A 21,173-nucleotide genomic window follows, 5' to 3' on the forward strand; every position below is an offset into this window, starting at 1 on the left:
GCCGGGAGGAGGAGCGCCGTTCACCTGCAGTTCAGGGGCGACGAGTCCAGGCCTCAGCCCCAGCCTCGCCGCCGGTGACCTTTGACCTGGCGAACCTACTTAAACTTATGAGGAACAATAATCAAAAACGACAAAAACTACCAACTGAAAATATGGCCCTTTATTACAAAAGGAAACAGAAGAGAATCATTTCCAGCGAACTTTCTGTACAAAACTAAACTCAGAGCAAAAAGAGGCGGAGTCCCGGAATCCCAGCGCTAATACGAAAAAAACCAAAACAGGCCCCTGCCAGTCATCAACAACAATAATAATATTAATAATTATACTCATCATTTCTCCCAGTCCTGGCTGCGGGCAACTGTAACTTTACACGCGTCGTCATGGAAACAAATCGGCCCGATTAGAACGCCGATTCTCGTCTACGGCTGGAAATTCCAGCGCGGCGCATTAATGCAAAAAGAGCGGAAAAATAAAACACAGAACACGGACGAAGGAACCGTGTTCTCAGCTGAACGCAGCGAGACGGTTTCTGCCTCTGCAGAAACGAACAGATCAAAAAAAAAAAAAAAAAAAAAAAAAAACTACATTTTAAATCAGAGAAATGAAGCCTTGATCGTCGGAACTTTCTGGGCCCAGAAAACTTCGCCGCGGCCCAAAAGCAGGACGTGAAAATAAATACTCTCATGTGCAACGTCCACAAAGCGCTTGGAACCTTCCCCGAGAGGAATGGTCAACGTTAAATTAACCGATCTGAGACGCGTACGAGCTCAGCATCAACACAAAATTACACAACATGAGGCTCAATACAACTTTTTACAACTGAACATTGGGAAGAAAGACAGAAAAAGACGAAGAAAGGAGGTGTAGAAAAAGAGACGCGACTGGTGAAACACGATCAGTGCAGCAACAGAGTGGCAGGAAAAGTAAAGGGACGTGTCCACGTTCCACACATCAGTGACGGGGATGCTGAAGAGTCCCTCTTAAGAGCTGAATTTAATGACAGGACGCTTCTGTGTGTGTGTACGTGTAAGCGTGTGTACGTGTGAGTGTGTGTGTGTACGTGAGAGTGTGTATACGTGTGTGTGTGTGTGTGTGTGTGTAAGCGTGTGTGAGTGTGTGTGTGTGTGCATGTGTACGTGAGAGTGTGTATACGTGTGTGTGTGTGTGTGTGTGTGTAAGCGTGTGTGAGTGTGTGTGTGTGTGCATGTGTACGTGAGAGTGTGTATACGTGTGTGTGTGTGTGTGTGTGTGTGTGTGTAAGCGTGTGTGAGTGTGTGTGTGTGTGTGTGTGCATGTGTACGTGTGTGTACGTGAGAGTGTGTATACGTGTGTGTGTGTGTGTAAGCGTGTGTGAGTGTGTGTGTGTGCATGTGTACGTGTGTGTACGTGAGAGTGTGTATACGTGTGTGTGTGTGTGTGTGTAAGCGTGTGTGAGTGTGTGTGTGTGTGCATGTGTACGTGTGTGTACGTGTGGTTTGCCCGGCTCACTGGAACCCAGATGAACCAGAACTGCAGCAATGACCGGAGCGGCGGGAAATAAATGAAAAGGCACCAGAAGCCGCCGGCTCCAGATTCCGGGTCGGTTCCGAGGCCCCGAGGCCCCGTCAGCGGCGACCCCCACCCAGGGTATTCGGCAAGTTGGATGTCCCCCTCCAGAACGTTCCTCGGGGCCCCACGCATGTTCACCCTTGGTTCTTCCAACCAGGAGGTTCTCCAGATCTCCTGACGAGCTGGAGGTGGTGTTCTGAAGAACCTCTTGGTGGGTAGAACCTCCAGGACTTGGCCACCCCTGATGAAAGGTCCGCGTTTCTCCTTTGTGAAGGTCCTGCAGAGTGGACGGAAGGTGCGGAGATGTTTCGGTGAGCGGTGAACACTGAACGGTAACTTGTTGGCTGCTGAAGGGCCCGTCAGGGGAGCGTAGCGAGCGATGGTGACGCCACATCCCTGTGAGCGCCGGGGGCCACGCCCAGTCCGTCCATCTGTTTGCAGACTCCGCCCCCGGCGGCCTCACACGTACCACTCCCTGCGCGAGATGACCGAGCCGTCCACGTGCGAGACGTAGTCGCCGTCTGTGCCGTTGTCGTAGCAATCCTCGGGCAGGTAGGGGGAGCCGTTGTTGGTGGAGTGGGCGTGGCCTGGGTGGGGGTCGTAGATGACGTCGCCCGCCGGTTTGGGCTTCAGGTCCTGGCTGCCGTTGGCCGAGCCGCCGCCGCCGCCGCCGTAGACCTCCTGCAGCTCGTGCGGCTGCAGCACGTCCAGCTGCGACTGCTTCTGCATGTCGGCCGGGCCCAGGTACTGCTTGGTGTAGTAGTCCCCGCGGAACGTGCGGTGCCGCCGGGCGTAGCAGGTCCCGCCCAGCACCAGCAGCAGCACCAGGAACAGGACCCCGCCCACGGCCCCGCCCACGACGGTGCCCAGGCCGCTGTCGGACAGCGACGCCAGCGTCGGCGAGCTGAGCTGGGAACGGTGGTTCCGCGGTGGGCCGCTGGTGGAGCTGCGGCTCCTGGACGCCGCCGCTGAGGTGGTGGAGACGGTGGTGGTGGGTGGAGGGTCTGGAGGAGAGAAGCAAAGATTCATAAACCCTCCAAAACATACACGCAGGGGGGGGGTGGTAGTAGCCTAGTGTGTAACACGCTCGTCTATGAACCAGAAGACCCAGGTTCAAACCCCACTTACTACCATTGTGTCCCTCAGCAAGACACTTAACCCTAAATGGGGCGGCGGTGGCCTAGCGGTTAAGGAAGCGGCCCCGTAATCAGAAGGTTGCCGGTTCGAATCCCGATCTGCCAAGGTGCCACTGAGGTGCCACTGAGCAAAGCACCGTCCCCACACACTGCTCCCCGGGCGCCTGTCATGGTGCCCACTGCTCACACAGGGTGATGGTTAAATGCAGAGGACAAATTTCACTGTGTGCACCGTGTGCTGTGCTGCTGTGTATCACGTGTGATAATCACTTCACTTTTTTTTTTTTTTTTTTTTTTTTATTAAATTGCTCCAGGGGGGGACTGTCCCTGTAACTAATGACTGTAAGTCGCTCTGGATAAGGGCGTCTGGTAAATGCTGTAAATGTAAATGTGGGGTGCATGAGGCGGGATAATGATCTGGGGGCGGGGCCTGCTGTGGGGGGCGGGGCTTGACCGTTCCTGCTGAACATGCTGTTAGCCGTCGACGTTCTCAATCACACCAGAGAACAGACACAGTGAAACGATTCCGAACTTCCTCAATAAGGATACGGTCCGTGTGTGTGTGTGTGTGTGTGTGTGAGAGAGAAGAGTTCTCTGTTGGATTAGAAATGGATACACTGTTTGAATGTGTGTGTGTGTGTGTGTGTGTGATAAAGAGCCACACTGTACCCAGAATGCAACAGAAATCTTACTGACGTCACGTCATTTTACCGAAGTCACACACACACACACACACACACACACACACACACACACTCAGTGGTAACAGATGTGTGTTTATCCACATCAAACAGAGGAGGAATGTTGCAGGAAAAAAGCTTCTGGTTTGTGGAGGAGAACGAGGGAAGCGGGAAGCGATCCGAACTCCCGACAGGGAGCGAGAAGCAGATCCCGACGTTCCCACGGACGGCGGGGGGGTGGAGAGCGAGGTTCTGTTCACGTGTTCCACCCTGCAGAGACGAGGAGGAGGAGGAGGAGGAGGCGACACCAACAAGAGGAAAAACAACTGACCGATCCGCGAACCCCACAGTGCACTCGCGCGCACGCACACACACACACACACACACACACACACACTGCAGTGAGAACAAACACAGAAGTGTGAAGACACACACACACACACATTCCACATGAGGCCCCAGAATCGCATGAGTTTACATCCCCCGAGTCGTTACACACACACGCTTGTGGGGTGGGCGTGGTCTACTGTCTGATGATGATGGAAGATAATCTGCTGATGTTTGGTCCTGAAGGACGAGAGAGAGAGAGAGAGAGACAAGAGAGCTGCCAAGGAATGGAGGAAGGGGCGGAGACTGCGAAGACAAGTCTCACCTTGGACCCAGACGTGTGTGTCCTGGTAGCTCGTCCCGACCTCGTTCTGCACCTCGCACCTGTAGACGCCGGAGTCGCCGTGCTGCAGCCGCCGCTTGAACACCAGGGTGCTTTCCTCCTGGACCACGCCCGCCGGCAGCTGGCCGCTCATTCTGCCGTACGGATCGCAGGACGTGAGCGTCAGAGATCACGTGACCGCAGGAACAGCACCAGCGCGCCGGGTCTCACCTGATCCAGGTGTAGTGCTGGACGGGGGGGTTGGCGTTCGCCCGGCAGTCCAGCCTCGTCCCCTCCTGACCCGAGAACCAGTTGGAGTCGTAGCCGACGACCATGACGTCAGGGGCAACTGGACAGGAAGGACAGAGCGGATGGTCACATACCGGCACAGTCACAGGGACACGAGGACAAAGGTGGTGGTGGCCTACAAACCAGTTCAAACGCAGGGGGGGACCGTCCCAGTCACTACTGACTCCAGATCAGGACGTCTGGTAAATACCGCAAATACCGTAAAAAGCAAAAAAAAAAAAAAAAAAAAAAAAAAACCCAGAAGCTGCTGCAACTGGTACAAAGTCACATGACCCGTCATGTGACCAGGTGCTTATGGTGCCGCGACCTTCACAAGCGTGTGTGCGCGTCTCCCGCCATTTCCACAGCTTTGATCAATATTTCATATGAGCTCTGACACCCGCCCTGAATAAAAAGAGCGTGAGTATGTGTGTGTGTTAATTGTTTATGTGCGAGTGTATGTGTGTGTGCGAGTGAGAGAGAGAGTGTGTGTGTGTGTATGTTAGTGTTTATGTGCAAGTGTATGTGTGTGTGCGAGTGAGAGTGTGTGTGCGAGTGAGTGTGTGTGTGCGAGTGTATGTTAGTGTTTATGTGCGAGTGTGTGTGTGTGTGTGTGTGTGAGAGCAAGTGTGTGTGTATGTTAGAGTTTGTGCGAGTGTGTGTGTGTGTGTGTGAGAGCAAGTGTGTGTGTGTGTGTGAGAGCAAGTGTGTGTGTGTGTGTGAGAGCAAGTGTGTGTGTGTGTGTGTGTGTGAGAGCAAGTGTGTGTGTGTGTGTGTGTGAGAGCAAGTGTGTGTGTGTGTATGTGTGTGTGTGTGAGAGAGAGAGAGAGAGAGAGAGAGAGAGAGAGAAAGCGTGCAAGTGTGTGTGTGAGAGAGAGAGAGAGCGAGCGAGCGTGAGCTATTTGATGCCGTTCTGGCGTGTAATACGTGATTTGATTGGTGAAATATGAAGTTATGGATCTGATACAGAACAGGCCGACGGATCCCAGACCAACAACAACATCCTGTATGTGTGTGGAACTCTGCAGAAGTTCTGGAATTCCATCCAGATGGGACCTTCAGCAGAGGCCGGTCTGACGGAGACACCAGCGGCGACACAGTCCCCAGCGCCTCTCTACCAAGTGGGGACGCGATTTCGCTGTCGGACACTCACAGAGCACGTTGAGAACGTAGGGGAGCCGGACCTCTCCGGGCAGGGCCGGGTGGCGCACCACGCACGTGAGGGCGTGGCCTTGGGCGTGGCGGGTGGGGCTCCAGACAAAGCGCATCTGGCTGGTGGTGATGCCGTCGTGCTCCTCCCGCTTCTGGAGCTCCGTCTGGCCGTGGACGCTCTCCGACTCCCAGTGGACCTCCGCCTCCGGCCGGCCGCGCTCGGCCACGCAGGTGGCCACCGTGGTCTCGTTCCCGGCGTCCAGCAGCGGCGCCACGCCCGACGCCACGTACACCTTCGGTTCCACTGGGGGAGGAACGACACACACACACACACACGCGCAATAATCAGAAAAGACCCAGCAGCCTCCACCCTCGTGCACGACCATCCATCTGCGCCGCTGGCAGCGGCAGGAAGTGGGTGGAGCCACAAAAAAATGAAAAAACGACAGACGACAAAGCCGCTATTTATGAATCGGTGGAGGTTTCTGAAATTTCCACTATTAATCCTGCGTCTGTTTTCCTGCCCTTCTCACCCGGGTCGAGGCGAGGCGTCCCCGTCCCCGTCCCACCTGCAGTATAAATAGCGTCAGGGTCAGTGTGTAAATATAGAGCGCCGGACGGATATTCATCTCGCGCCGTTCACGCCGCTCGCCTCCATGTAGAAATGGGGAGTGTTCTAATTCAAAAAACAGATCAATTAATACAGAATTCTAATTAAAACGATGGTTTTCTTTTTTCCGCTTTCATGTGGGTCTTCGTGTCCCCTAATACCGTCTCTAAAGTCTCTTTACGGAATTTGTTTCAGTGTCTGTAGCTTTAAATGCTAATGAGGAGGAGAGCGGCCTATAGGAGTTGAGGGGGCGATGATGTCGTCAACGGCACCCACCAATCACAGCGTTCGGTGCAGACAGGAAGTTTTTACCAAAAAATTAAAATAACCGGGCTGAAGAAGACGAGCCACCACCGGAATCTTCCTCGTGCCATCTGCTGATCATGACCCCGCTCTCCAGAGGTCACCGCGTGGTGACAGTGCGGGCGACCATGTGGCCGTTGGGATTGTAGGTGTGTCTGTGTGTGTGTGTGTGTGTGTGTGTGTGTGTGTGTGTGTGTGTGTGTGTCCTCCTCAGGGTCGGGACAAATCAGGCTAATTTGGCGTTTTTGCGGTCAGCAGGTGTGGCCGTCCTGATGCGTCTCCCGGAGACAGACGGGGGGGGAGAGAATAACGATTTTCCATCAGGCCCCGCCCAGCCGACGCTCCGCCAAACCAAACTCGCTGCATTATGGGATACGAGCCAGGAGTCGGCGCAGCCACCTCAACACACCGTCCTACAGCAGCTCCTCACACGAGTATCGGCTTTCACCGCGGCACGGAGACGCCAGAACTCGCGACAAACGCGCATTCTTCATTTTCGTCTTTTAAAACGGAAATAATTACATCTGGTGGGACCAAAATAGTCCCGTCTTCAAGACGGAGAAAACTAAGGCCGAGATACGCTCGTGTGAAGGTCCAGAAGGTCCAGAGTAAAAACCGGCGATGTGTCACCTCGTCTGGCGGGACGGAACCAGAGACCGAGGCCCCGTCCACACAAGACAGGGACGGTAGTAGCCTATGAACCAGAAGACCCAGGTTCAAACCCCACTTACTACCATCGTGTCCCTGAGCAGGACACTTAACCCCGAATGTCTCCAGGGGGGGACTGTCCCTGTAACTACTGGTTGTAAGTGGCTCTGGATAAGGGCGTCTGGTAAATGCCGGAAATGTAAATGTTTCGGGGCGTTTGGGACGTCCTCCGCGTGGACGCAGGTTTATAGAGAAAAGCGTTCTCGTGTGGGCGGGGCTTCGATCAGGAGGATGACCTCTGCCTGACCCCTGCCGCGGACGAAGCGGAGGCTCCACCTACCCAGGATGTCGACGGTGGTGGAGGACTGGGTGTTGCCCAGCGGGAAGGTGGCCACCTTGCAGGTGTAGACGCCGACGTCGGGGAAGGCCACGCCCTCCAGGCGGATGGAGGCGTCCTGCACTGACGGGCTGGTGAAGGAGACGCGGCTGACGTACTCCGGCGTGATGGAGATGCCGAACTGCGGGTTGAAGACGGCCAGCGTGACCGCGCCCGACGGCAGCTGCCGCTCCCACGAGCTCTGGGTCAGCGTGAGGTTGGCGTCCAGCTCCACCCGGCAGCCCAGGGTGATGTTCTTACCCAGAACCGCGTTCACCTTGGGGGGGACATGGAGCCGACTCCCGGCCACGCCTGCGGACAGACAGACAGCATCAGATCCGTTCCAGGTGAAAACAGTGTGTGTGTGTGTGTGTGTGTGTGTATATGTGTGTGTGTGTGTGTATATTGGTCACATGATGGACATTCCTGTGGGATTTGCCGCAGACAAGAAAGCAGCATGATGAGCCACACCACACACACACACACACACACACACCTCATACCGGATCTGAGCTACAAGTCACACACATTTCACTCCGGCAAGTGGCTTGTTATCGGAAGACGGAGGGACAGAGGGGACGGTGGGAACGGCCACGGGACCCAGTGGTGGCCTAGCGGTTAAGGAAGCGGCCCCATAATCAGAAGGTTGCCAGTTCGAATCCCGATTCACCAAGGTGCCACGTCCCCAAACACTGCTCACCAAGGGTGACTGTTAAATACAGAGGACACGTTTCACTGTGTGCTGTGCTGCACGGGTGGTAGTAGCCTAGCGGGTAACACACTCACCTGTGAAGACCCAGGTTCAAACCCCACTTACTACCATCATGTCCCTGAGCAAGACACTTAACCCTGAGTGTCTCCAGGGGGGGACTGTCCCTGTAACTACTGGATCAGGGCGTCTGGTAAATGCTGTAAAGGTAAAAGCTGCAGTGTCCCACAAAGACAATCACAATTCTCTTACAACCCCACAAGTATATAAACCATGACGACGAGGTGAAAGGACCAGTTTTTAGTAAATAAAAAAAGTAAATACAGAGCGACAGGGACAGTCCCTCCTGGAGACACTCAGGGTTAAGTGTCTTGCTCAGGGACATGATGGTAGTAAGTGGGGTTTGAACCTGGGTCTTCTGGTTCGTAGGCGAGTGTGTTACCCGCTAGGCTAGTACTCCTCGCGCATGACCTGCAGGAACGAGGAGACGCAGTGGGTCCTCTGTCGGGTTCGGGACGCGGTCCGATTCAGACACCAGATCAAAATAAAAGCCAAAGTGGAGACACTGAGCAGAGAGAGAGAGAGTGTGTGTTTGTGTGTGTGTGCACGTGTCATGCTGAGCAGTGGGGGCAGGTGTCACCTGTCCTCTCTGCTACATAAACAGTTCTGCGGCACCATGAGGACGTGTGTGTGTGTGTGTGTGTGTGTGTGTGTGTGTGTGTGTGTGTGTGCGCGTGTCTTTAAATGCCAGACAGGCTGCAGCTGAAACTGCGGACACACCAGCTGGCCCCAGCACCCGTCGGGACTCCGCCCACACACCTACTCGCCAATCCTGGTGCGGCTTGAAGACCCGCCTCCTGAGCGCCACCCTGCCCACCTCAGAGTCCCCACACGGGCAGGAGGACAGATGGACGTTCTGAGAACCTCGCAGAACTCCAGGAGGAGAACCCACCGCGCCCATTTCCATGTTTAAGATCAGGAGGTTCCACCGGGAGGAGGGCTGATGTCATCCTGATCCTCAAATAATCAAACTGGACACGTCCTGACTGGGACAACGTTCTAACTCAGCAGAGTTCATAAAAGCTCTAGAAAAAAAGGTCCAGCGTTTATTTTTACTGGGATTCAATAAACAGTTAACACCTTCGGAACGGCGGGAAGAGGGTCATGGGAAACCCGGAGGAGGCGGAGCCGGGCCGGCAGAACTCCCGAAGAACCCGCCGCTCTGTTTGCTTTTTCCTCTCCTGACGTCACTAATCACCACAAGCTGCTCCGCGGCACCGGTCCTAAATCAGAACAAGCCGTCTCCCCCGGCAACCCAACCAAACACGGCCCCGCCCACCCAAACAGGACCCGGCCAGAACCCTCCAGTCTGCGTGTGGTCGTGTGCGAGTGTCCAGGTCACATGACCAGGACGGCGTCCATAATGAAACCAGAGTCGTTCCTTATCTCTCAGACCCGGGTTCGAACCCCACTTACTACCACCGTGTCCCTGAGCAGGACACATAACACCGAGTGTCCCCAGGGGGACTGTCCCTGTAACTACTGGATCAGGGCGTCTGGTAAATGGCAGAAATGGCGGTAAAACATAAAACGGAACCAGATGGTTCCCTCACGAATCCACCTTCAGATTTGAGAAGACGGGCTCCGCACTGCAGCGTTCCGCGATGCGGCCGAGAGAACGCGGTCCGCGGCACACGCGGGGGACCCGAGAGGAGGAGCGACAGCGAGGACCTGGCAGCACGAGCGCCGACTCAGCAGATCCGAGAGGGTCACCGACGGAGAGAGAGCAGAAGGTGCACACACACACACACACGCACACGCACACACACACACACGACCACTCGCAACAACCGAGCATGCTGGGATGCGCCTTCGGACCGCCGACTGCGGTGGAACTGAGAACCGGCGGGTTAAGGACCAATTGATTCTGGGAACAGAAATTAGCAGCAGCTAAATTCCCCGAACACACACACACACACACACACACACACACACACACACACACACACACACACACACACACACACACACACACACACACACACACACACACACACACCGCGTCTTTAACCACGTTAATTAGGCTGGTAGTAGCCTAGTGGGTAACACACTCGTCTATGAACCAGAAGACCCAGGTTCAAATCCCACTTACTACCATCGTGTCCCTGAGCAAGACACTTAACCCTGACTGTCTCCAGGGGGGGACTGTCCCTGTAACTACTGGATAAAGGCGTCTGGTAAACGCCGTAAACGTACAGAGCAGGAGGTTTATTTACTTTTTAAAAACGGGTCCTTTCACCTCGTCGTCATGGTTTATTTTCTTGTGGGGTTGTAAGAGAAGTGATTGTCATTGTGGGACACTGCAGCTTTTACCTTTACAGCATTTACCAGACGGCCTTATCTAGTAGTTACAGGGACAGTCCCCCCCCGGAGACACTCAGGGTTAAGTGTCTTGCTCAGGGACATGATGGTAGTAAGTGGGGTTCGAACCCGGGTCTTCCGGTTCATACCCGCTAGGCTACTACCACCCAAACAGTCAAAGATGGCGTTCGTTTTTGACGCGGACGGATTTTGGACCCAGAGCGGCGACGTACTCAGATCAGGCCGCCACTCCCGGCACGACTTTTTAACCAGAAAACCGGCAGGCAACGTCATCGTGAAATAATCGATTATGAGATTAATTTCAACGTCCAGTGGGACGGCAGAGAGGCGCTGATAAAGGTCAGGGGTCACCAGAGGCCCTCCAAGCGTCCAGCCAGAACGGTACCGGCCGTGGTACGGCGTAGAACAAACACTGCGGTCCCTGAAGGACGAGTGTGAGGGACGGCTGTTGGGGGAGGGGCCATAAACCTCCCCACCCGACGCCGCTTTTACTGCGCCGATGCAATTTTAAAAATGCGTCTGGCACGGACTCGGCAGCACAGGATCCATCAGAGGCGAAGACCCCCCTCGTCCGTTATCTCTGCCGACTCGGAACAGACGGAACGCAGAACCCGACGCGAACCCGACCCAGAGGTCGGCGGGCGGGGTTATCAAGGTCAAACGACGACGTTCCTCGTTCCACACACACACCCCGCCGGCTGATTTCCATCACCGATTCATATTCGTACGCCGGTCCCGCCTCACCGCTCCACCTAATGAACGTTTATCAGCTTCCTTCCTGCGATTGAGTCTTGGGGTTTCACACACACGCACACACACACACACACACACACCTCAGCCAACACACACACACACACACACACACCTCAGCCAACACACAATGTAAGGAGGCTCCGCCTCTTCCCTTCAGCTGTTTATCTGACACCTTTCCTCCTGAAACCCTCCAGAAGACCCCGGAGGAGGGCGGCGGCCTCTACAAGTCGGAATGTCGAGGGCCGAAACACCGGAATTTCACACCACGACCAGACCTTAAAGGAGGAGCGGCGGTGGCAGTCGGTCAGGCGGACGGATGCCGGGCGGTCACATGACAAGATCTCGTCTCCAGGCGCGAGGGGCCACGGCGGCCCGGAACGGAGATGCAGGGGACACGCCGTGTTATTACGGTCACACGTGCAGCCACGCTTTTAAAATAAAAAGTAAAGTGAGGTGATTGTCACATGTGATACACAGCAGCACAGCACACGGTGACACGGTGAAACGTGTCCTCTGTATTTAACTGTCACCCTTGGTGAGAGGTGGGCACCATGACAGGCGCCCGGGGAGCAGCGTGTGGGGACGGGACCTTCATCAAGGGGACCTCAGGGTCACATTGGCAGATCGGGATTCGAACCGGCAACCTTCTGATTCCGGGGCCGCTTCCTTAACCGCTCAGGCACGTATTTCAGATCAGATGTTGTTCAACACAACCAGGAGGCAGAGTTCCACTGAGGAGTTGAGGAAAGATGGTCGCCTGGAGAGAACGTTGCACCACCAGCTGCCAGCGTTTTTGCTCTGGAAGGCGGTGGACTTGAAAGCGTTCCATGTTTACAGTGACGGATCATAAAATAATAAGCTGCACGAAAGTTGGACAGGGCCGTGCGTCGCTCACCGAACCAGAAGAGAAGAGGCCGCCGCGGCCTCTGGGTGCAGCCATCTTGGATTTCGAGGTCTGGCTCGGCGAGGCTCGTCAGACTTTCCGACTCGGAATCCTGACGTCAGTTTCGAACTCGGTGGCCAGATATTCTGGAGCGTGGCGTGCGGAGAACATCTAGTAATCATCTCACGTCCCACGTGACAGAACGTGAGGGTGCAGGATGGAGGAGAAGAACAGAAGAACAGCCTGGCCTTCTCACCACGTTCTAACGTGGACCACGGCCCCGTTTTAAATGGTCGGCGGTGGTGACCCGCCTCTTCCTGGCAGGTCGATGCTCCTCTCACTCCGTTCTAACGTGGACCACGCCCCCGTTTTAAATGGTCGGCGGTGGTGACCCGCCTCTTCCTGGCAGGTCGATGCTCCTCTCACCACGTTCTAACGTGGACCACGCCCCCGTTTTAAATGGTCGGCGGTGGTGACCCGCCTCTTCCTGGCAGGTCGATGCTCCTCTCACCCCGTTCTAACGTGGACCACGCCCCCGTTTTAAATGGTCGGCGGTGGTGACCCGCCTCTTCCTGGCAGGTCGATGCTCCTCTCACCACGTTCTAACGTGGACCACGCCCCCGTTTTAAATGGTAGGCGGTGGTGACCCGCCTCTTCCTGGCAGGTCGATGCTCCTCTCACCACGTTCTAACGTGGACCACGCCCCCGTTTTAAATGGTCGGCGGTGGTGACCCGCCTCTTCCTGGTAGGTCGATGCTCCTCTCACCACGTTCTAACGTGGACCACGCCCCCGTTTTAAATGGTCGGCGGTGGTGACCCGCCTCTTCCTGGCAGGTCGATGCTCCTCTCACCACGTTCTAACGTGGACCACGCCCCCCTTTTAAATGGTCGGCGGTGGTGACCCGCCTCTTCCTGGCAGGTCGATGCTCCTCTCACCACGTTCTAACGTGGACCACGCCCCCCTTTTAAATGGTCGGCGGTGGTGACCCGCCTCTTCCTGGCAGGTCGATGCTCCTCTCACCACGTTCTAACGTGGACCACGCCCCCGTTTTAAATGGTCGGCGGTGGTGACCCGCCTCTTCCTGGCAGGTCGATGCTCCTCTCACCACGTTCTAACGTGGACCACGCCCCCGTTTTAAATGGTCGGCGGTGGTGACCCGCCTCTTCCTGGTAGGTCGATGCTCCTCTCACCACGTTCTAACGTGGACCACGCCCCCGTTTTAAATGGTCGGCGGTGGTGACCCGCCTCTTCCTGGCAGGTCGATGCTCCTCTCACCACGTTCTAACGTGGACCACGCCCCCGTTTTAAATGGTCGGCGGTGGTGACCCGCCTCTTCCTGGCAGGTCGATGCTCCTCTCACCACGTTCTAACGTGGACCACGCCCCCGTTTTAAATGGTCGGCGGTGGTGACCCGCCTCTTCCTGGTAGGTCGATGCTCCTCTCACCACGTTCTAACGTGGACCACGCCCCCGTTTTAAATGGTCGGCGGTGGTGACCCGCCTCTTCCTGGCAGGTCGATGCTCCTCTCACCACGTTCTAACGTGGACCACGCCCCCGTTTTAAATGGTCGGCGGTGGTGACCCGCCTCTTCCTGGCAGGTCGATGCTCCTCTCACCACGTTCTAACGTGGACCACGCCCCCGTTTTAAATGGTCGGCGGTGGTGACCCGCCTCTTCCTGGCAGGTCGATGCTCCTCTCACCACGTTCTAACGTGGACCACGCCCCCGTTTTAAATGGTCGGCGGTGGTGACCCGCCTCTTCCTGGCAGGTCGATGCTCCTCTCACCACGTTCTAACGTGGACCACGCCCCCGTTTTAAATGGTCGGCGGTGGTGACCCGCCTCTTCCTGGTAGGTCGATGCTCCTCTCACCACGTTCTAACGTGGACCACGCCCCCGTTTTAAATGGTCGGCGGTGGTGACCCGCCTCTTCCTGGCAGGTCGATGCTCCTCTCACCACGCGCTCCAGCCACAAACAGGCATGAAATTCGCAGCCCATTAGTCCCTAACGACATCAGCAGATACGGGCGGGAATCAGAGTCGCGCCGAGCCAACACTCGCCAACGTCCGATAACCGGATTACGGTGGCGGTCCGGCATCTTCCCAGCATCAGCACGGACTCATCTCCACACCGACTCACCGTCCCGGCTGCCGCAGATTTCATCGGCGGTTTATAAATACGATCAAACCGCCACGCCATGCAGACGTTCTGCATATGGGTCTACAGCAGAACCTCGGAGAACCTTCCACATTCTGATCTAGGAGAAGAAAACAAAAAAAACGAAAAAACACAAGACGATACACTCGAGACCGTCTCCGCGCCTGAAAACCGCCCACTGCTGCAGACTGATGGGGCTCCTGGGGGCCGAGCCATGGAGCCGGTCAGGGCGGGGCAGGAGAACCTTCACTGGTATACACCCACAAGCAGGAAGTGGAGAGAAGTCAAGTAAACACACACACACACACACACACACACACACACACAGAGTTCAGAGTCGGTGGAGGAACCAGGGTTTGGAGAAGCTGCTTGGAACGTCGGTGAAGAGCGTACAGGACGTGGGCGGGGCGGTGGGGGGCGGAGCTTCAGTGCGCGTGGCCTTCACACTGCAGGGAAGCATTTCCTGCACAGCTGAGAGCCGCAGCTCGCCGTGAAATATTAATAAGCTCAGGGAGGGCGGGCAGGAAGCCACCGTAGCGCGGTGTAGACCCTCCACCCCACCACTGTCCACGCCGGCCTTGTTACTAGCATGTTGGACGTCTTCAGTCCCTTCACCTGATGGACATCGTACAGTCTGGAGAAGACGAACGAATGGATTAAAACTGCACTAGAAGAAACATGCAGCAGTTCGGTGGATGAAGGCTGAAGGTGGGCAGTGGTGGTCTAGCGGTTATGGAAGCGACCCCGTAATCGGAAGGTTGTGGGTTCAAATCCCCGAGCCGCCAAGGTGCCACTGAGGTCCCGTCCCCACACGCTGCTCCCCGGGCGCCTGTCTTGGTGCTCACCAAGGGTGACGGTTAGATACAGAGGACACGTTTTGGTGACAGGATTAGAAGTTGAGCTCCGCCCTGGCCAGTCGCTTCTCCCGGCAAATTCCAAAAGTCCCGCCCACTGAACAGCTCAGTCTCCCGGTCTCTCTCACCATGGTTGAGCAAACTGGGACCAAATCATTATTGAAGCAGAGTGTTAAAAAAGGTCAAACTTCAGGAGAATAATAAAAAATAAAATAAAATAATCATCTATTTTAATTTCTGTAATTAGATTTGTAGTATAAAATATCCGAGTGGTTTAGTTTTAAGAATGTCGTGTGTCTCCAGATGGAATGATCGTCCTTCCAGCAGGCATCTGCTGGCCTGAAACCTAAAACCCCACCACACCGACGGCACCGTCCAGACCCATCAATCAATCACAGATCACATGACCCCAGCGGCCGCCACCCCTGCGGTCAGCGCGAAGAGCAGCCGCCGCAAACGTCACCTGCAGCCAGATCAAACCAGACAAAACCCTGAAGGTCGAAGCACATGATCACGTGACCTCGCCGTGGCCCGGCCCGGGACCGGCTGGGAATTCGTCCCCGAAGCCGGAGTTGTGAAACGGCGTGAGCGGAACTTTCCTCGTCCTCATGCGAGGCTCTCCGAGGGGAAACGGTGAAAAGACACGCCTCCAAACACGCCGCAGCCAATCATCATCATCATCATCATCATCATCTGAGGAGGAGGAGGAGACCCAGAAAGGGCCCGGCAGCGTGCGGTCAGACAGGATGAACGGGTGACCGGCGCCACGTCCTCCAGGAGACACTAAAACCGGGAGGGGACGAAAGAAGGGGGCCGAGGGGGCGGAGCCGGAGAGACGCAACACAAACAATCGTGCGGGACGGCAGACGAACAAAAGGCACAAAGGAGGCGTCGCGCCGCGCAGCGCTGAGTGAATGCAGCTGCGTGGTCAGGGTGGCATTTTCCCAGCATTCCCGCGGTTCCAGGGTGGGGGGGTTGTTTTCCCACCATGCCCCTCTCGGTGTCACCTCTGCGCCGGGGGACGTATTTACTCCGCGCCCCAAACAACAGAGACAAAAAAAACGGGATAAACACTGGAGTGTCGGGCTGGAAGTTGTCCCGGGAGTGTGTGTGTGTGTGTGTGTGTGTGTGTAATTAAGAAGCCACATTCCTCCTCACGCTATAGATAGAAGCCGCTTGTTTTGTTCCCGCTTCTCACCGACGCCGCCAAACACACAAATCCCAAAATAAACAGCGGCGGCCGCCGGCGCTCCGGAGCGGCGTTCCGAACCCACCTGGCAGCGCGCGCCGCTCCGCCGGCCAATCACGCGCCTCCTGCTCACGCCGGGTCACATGACCTGACCCGACAGACGTCACTCTGGACAAGGCGACGGCCGGAGGGTCAAAAGCGTCCAGCGGAGGCCCTAGCGGTTAAGGAAGCGGCCCCCGTGATCAGAAGGTCGCCGGTTCGAATCCCGACCCGCCAAGGTGCCACTGAGGTCCCCTTGATGAAGGTCCCGTCCCCACACGCTGCTCCCCGGGCGCCTGTCATGGCTGCCCAGTGACACCAAGGGTGACGGTCAAATACAGAGGACACGTTTTGGTGACGTTCATTTCATTTTAAAGTCGAGCTGCGCCCTGGTCAGTCGTTTCTCGTCGATTCCAAAACCGTACCGAGCGATGGTCCGACCGTAACGCAGGTGGGCCGCGTCCAACCGGTGGAGACGGAATGTCGGGGAGACAACGCACGAGGACAAAGTGGCAACAAAGAAGCGGATGCACAAAGCGGCCTTGAACGTCCCGAGCGTCCTCCCACGTGCCCGTCCAGTTCATCTCTCCAGCCAGTCCCGTCCCCAGCGGGGGACCGCAGGTCCCCTCACCCCTCGTTAAAAACTTCCAGAGCGACTGACAGCGACAAAGACGGAGTGGACGGGGAGCCGGAACAAGGAGGCCCTTTGTTCTGGCCGAGTGACGGGGAGCAGGACGCGGCGGCGGAGCTCTGGACTTCGTCCCGTTCGCTGTTGAGAGGGACTCGAGTACCTCTGGGGAGGGGGGGTGGCATCCAAACAGGCCAATGTGACACAAAAGGGATTAGACACCAGGGCACCAAAAACGAATTAAAGAGCCAGGAGCCCCAGAGAAGGTGGGACAGGGGTGCTAGTAGCCTAGCGGCTAACACAGGTTCAAACCCCACTTACTACCATCGTGTCCCTGAGCAAGACACGTAAGTGTCTCCAGGGGGGACTGTCCCTGTAACTACTGATTGTAAGTCGCTCTGGATAAGGGCGTCTGGTAAATGCCGTAAATGTAGTGGGTAACACACTCGCCTATGGACCAGAAGACCCAGGTTCAAACCCCACTTACTACCATCGTGTCCCTGAGCAAGACACTTAACCCTGACTGTCTCCTGGGGGGGACTGTCCCTGTCACTACTGGATTAGGGCGTCTGGTAAATGCCGTAAATGGGACAAGGAAGTCCACTTTCACCGGGAACACAAACGGGACAACAGAACGTAGAGCGCAGACTGAGGCAGTCAGAACCCGGGGCGAAGGAGAGAAGCCAAGGGCCACGCCCGCTCCCCTGGGGTCACCTGGCGCTGACTTGGCACCTCCATGCCGGGGCCACACACCAGGACGAGTCTGGAAGTCGTTTGAACGCCAGCCGGAGGAAGGGAAGCGAGGAGGTTCTGGTGCTCGTTCTGAACCCGGAATCGGCAGGAGGGAACGCGCGGCGGTTAATCAGTCCCGGTCCCTCGGCACGCCGGGACTTTAAGCGTCTTCACAGAGACGACTCCTCCCACATGATGACAGGGCCAGGAGTTTGGAAAACCCCTAATTAGGCCCGAAAAGGGAACGCCGGGCGGCCGGCGAGCTGCCGCGGCCCCGCCCTCTATAAACCCACCGCCGCCATTTATCGGGTCGTTCATCATTCATCAGCTCCATTAGAACATCCCGTCCGCCGGGCACCGCAAACGCAGGAGGACTCGGGGTAAAAGGGCCTAAAAAAAAAGGACGTGCTGCCCACGTGACCCCTGACCCCTCGGGGTGGCCACTGTCGGGCGCGGTGCTCATGGCGACACTTCCTGCTGTGGCCTCACCGGCCTTTTAACGAAGCAGAAGTCCGGAGGGAGAAAGAAGTAGTGAAGCGGTGATGTGGCAGGAAGATTTCGCGTTTTCCCTCGCAGGCCTGTAATTTGGGGCGACGCTCGCGTGTTTATTTATTTCCCAGATAAAACACGCCCCCCCCCCCCCACCAAGAGGAAAACCCACAGAGCCACGCCGGTCAATTACAGGCTTGGTGGCGAGGCCGCTCGTCCCCTCCCCGGGTTCTGACCAGGGTTCTGCAGCCCGGCTTATCAAGGAGAGTTCTCCACCAACACCAAGCAGATGGCGGGGGCTGGTGGGCGGGGCTTCTCAAGCGACGCCCTCTTCAAAAGCCCCGCCTCTTTACAGGCACGTGAAGTCAGTGATCCATTTACATTAGTTACCAGACGCCCTTATCCAGAGCGACTTAGTCAGTAGTTACAGGGACAGTCCCCCCCTGGAGCAACTTAGGGTTAAGTGTCTTGCTCAGGGACACAATGGTAGTAAGGGAGATTCGAACCCGGGTCTTCTGGTTCATAGGCGAGTGTGTTACCCACTAGGCTACTAGAGACACTCAGGGTTAAGTGTCCTGCTCAGGGACACAAATGGTAGTAAGTGGGGTTTGAACCTGGGTCTTCTGGTTCATAGGTGAGTGTGTTACCCGCTAGGCTACTACCAGAACAGTGGACCTGGACTATTCTTCGGGCTCCGCCCCTACTGAGGGTGTGGCAGTAGGGTTCTGGGCGGGGCCACCAGGAGTGGGAGGAGCTCACTGAAACGTGTCTTAGTTCCCCACAGAGGGTCCAAAACGTTCCGCGGCCAAGCCACCACCTCTTCAGGCATGGCCCGGAGAGGGAACCCGAACCCCGAGCAGCGGGGGACCACGCCGTTGCGGAGGAAGGTGAAAGGTCACGGCGGAAAACTGGAGTCCCCCCCCCCCCCAAAAAAAATAACCAAATAAATCCAAAATCGATCCCGATCCCAACATATCCAGTACGTTACTGCGCGAGCCGCACCAGCATTCCCCAAAATTCATCATTCCCATCATTCCCAACATCAGATCCTTGTTCCCAGCCCGGAGACGCCGCGATGAGACTGAAAACACGCGAGAGAAAAAAAATACACACGCATATATATAAATATAAATTAAAATAAATCATGGATCCCGGAGCGGCAACACAGCCCGACACCGAACCGGGAACTCCGAACCGGACCGGAGTGAAAACCGCGACTCGGCTCCCGCTCCGCATAGAAAGTTGAGAAGTTTCCACGTCGGAGCCGCGGAGCCCCGAGTTCGACTCACCGGCCAGCAGGCAGAGCAGCGCGGCCACGGCGGCCTGAGAGCCGGGCCTCCGCGCCATGGTTCCCGACCCGAACTGTCCTCCGGTTCCGCGGTGCTCCTCTCGGCGGCGGCGCGGCGGCTTCTCCTCCTCTGCGCGTCACCGCGCCGTTCTGGGATCGGGGGGCGCGCACGGCGGCGGGGGCGCGCACGGACCGTTTAAAGGAGAAGGTCCTCCTTTCCACTTCTACCTGGGATCCAGTCCAACTGTAATCCACACGGAGCGACACAGCGACTCTCTCCAACAAGACTTCTATCTCTAGTATCTCTAACTTATTACTGCAGATAATTAATTAACCAGTTAGTTAATGAACTTCCAACAAAGTCCTCCACCCTGCGGGGTCTGTTCAGAGTAGAATGTTGGACATGAGGAAGCGATGATGATTTATCTGCACAGGTTCAAGTCTGAGGGACGACCGGCAGCTGCGGCACACGGGAGCTCTGCTGCGAGAGGACCAGGCCGTGCTGGAGATCGCCGCCCCGGCACACCTGATCCAGATCAGCAGGTCACCAGCGAGCCCATCACGGCCTGGACCAGGTGTCACAGCAGCCGAGGACGCCAGCTGCGCCAATCCAGGCTGTTCTGGGCGAAACCAGCGGCTTTTACTGATGCTGCTCAGTAACGGGGGGAAAATTCAACATTTTAAACCAGAAGACCCAGGTTCAAATCCCACTTACTACCATCGTGTCCCTGAGCAGGACACTTAACCCTGAGTGTCTCCAGGGGGGGACTGTCCCTGTAACTACTGATTGTAAGTCACTCTGGATAAGGGCGTCTGGTAAATGCTGTAAATGTAAATGTTTGTTTGGATATAGTGTCACGGCCTGGACCGGGTGTGGCACTGCCGAGGACGCCAGCTGCGCCAATCCAGGCTGTTCCGGGCGAAACCAGCGGCTTTTACTGATGCTGCTCAGTAACGGGGGAAAATTCCACATTTTAAACGTGGATTCGCCATTCGACAGAGATCCGGTTCCTGGACGAGGTGTCATCCAGGCTGTTCTGGTTCCGGCTCCTGGACCAGGTGTCGCAGCAGCCGAGCTGCTCCAATCCAATGTTAAAGTAACCGGCACTAAACCGGTTTACCTCTCTGTGCTCGTTTGGATGGACGTTAATTACTGCGCTGCCTCATGGGAACGCCGGGTCCTCCTGCGATATTGAACCGGGACCCCCGGCAGCAGCTCAGCTCAGGGCCTCACATCTTCAAAGAGGGATAAACCCGCCGCGGTGACCTGTCGCTTCACCACAATCCCGGTTCCTGGATGGGACGGAGACGCTTGAACTGGGCTTTTCATTTTTTTGCCGGTTTCGTCCTGTAACTCTCGGTTAACTCGGCGTGGAGCTCTCGGTTGAGCGGTCATTACAGCCGACATTCCGTCCCAGACGCCCCCCCCTGCTATTCCACAACACCGTCTCCTCTGCCGGGACGGCATCTGTCGGGGAACACGGGGAAGGTCACTCGCCACCGACGCCCACCTGCCCCGGCGGTGTCCTCCAGCTGAGCCTTCGTCCCACTTCACGCGAGAAGCCATTTCCAGAAGGACGGGGGACAGGTTGGGCCAGGACTGGGTCTTCATTTCATCAGCGGACTCGGATTCTCACAGATGCAGCGAGAGATGGACGTGAGCCAACGCGTCCTTTTGTT

General features: G+C 56.4%; 1 protein-coding gene across 1 annotated transcript; it reads right to left on the minus strand.

The window, feature by feature from the left end:
• Positions 1-1,403: 1,403 nt before the first annotated feature.
• On the minus strand, positions 1,404-19,646 carry LOC114802728 (nectin-3-like protein). The gene is made up of 6 exons (XM_029001943.1): positions 19,495-19,646; positions 7,355-7,702; positions 5,455-5,757; positions 4,245-4,362; positions 4,017-4,168; positions 1,404-2,552 (listed from the first exon to the last, which is right to left on the minus strand). Exons 1-6 carry the CDS (start codon positions 19,550-19,552, stop codon positions 2,008-2,010), a joined length of 1,524 nt encoding a protein of 507 aa, XP_028857776.1. The 5' UTR covers positions 19,553-19,646; the 3' UTR covers positions 1,404-2,007.
• Positions 19,647-21,173: the final 1,527 nt, after the last annotated feature.

Source organism: Denticeps clupeoides, chromosome 13 (assembly GCF_900700375.1).
Source record: "Denticeps clupeoides chromosome 13, fDenClu1.1, whole genome shotgun sequence".
Taxonomy (NCBI): domain Eukaryota; kingdom Metazoa; phylum Chordata; class Actinopteri; order Clupeiformes; family Denticipitidae; genus Denticeps; species Denticeps clupeoides.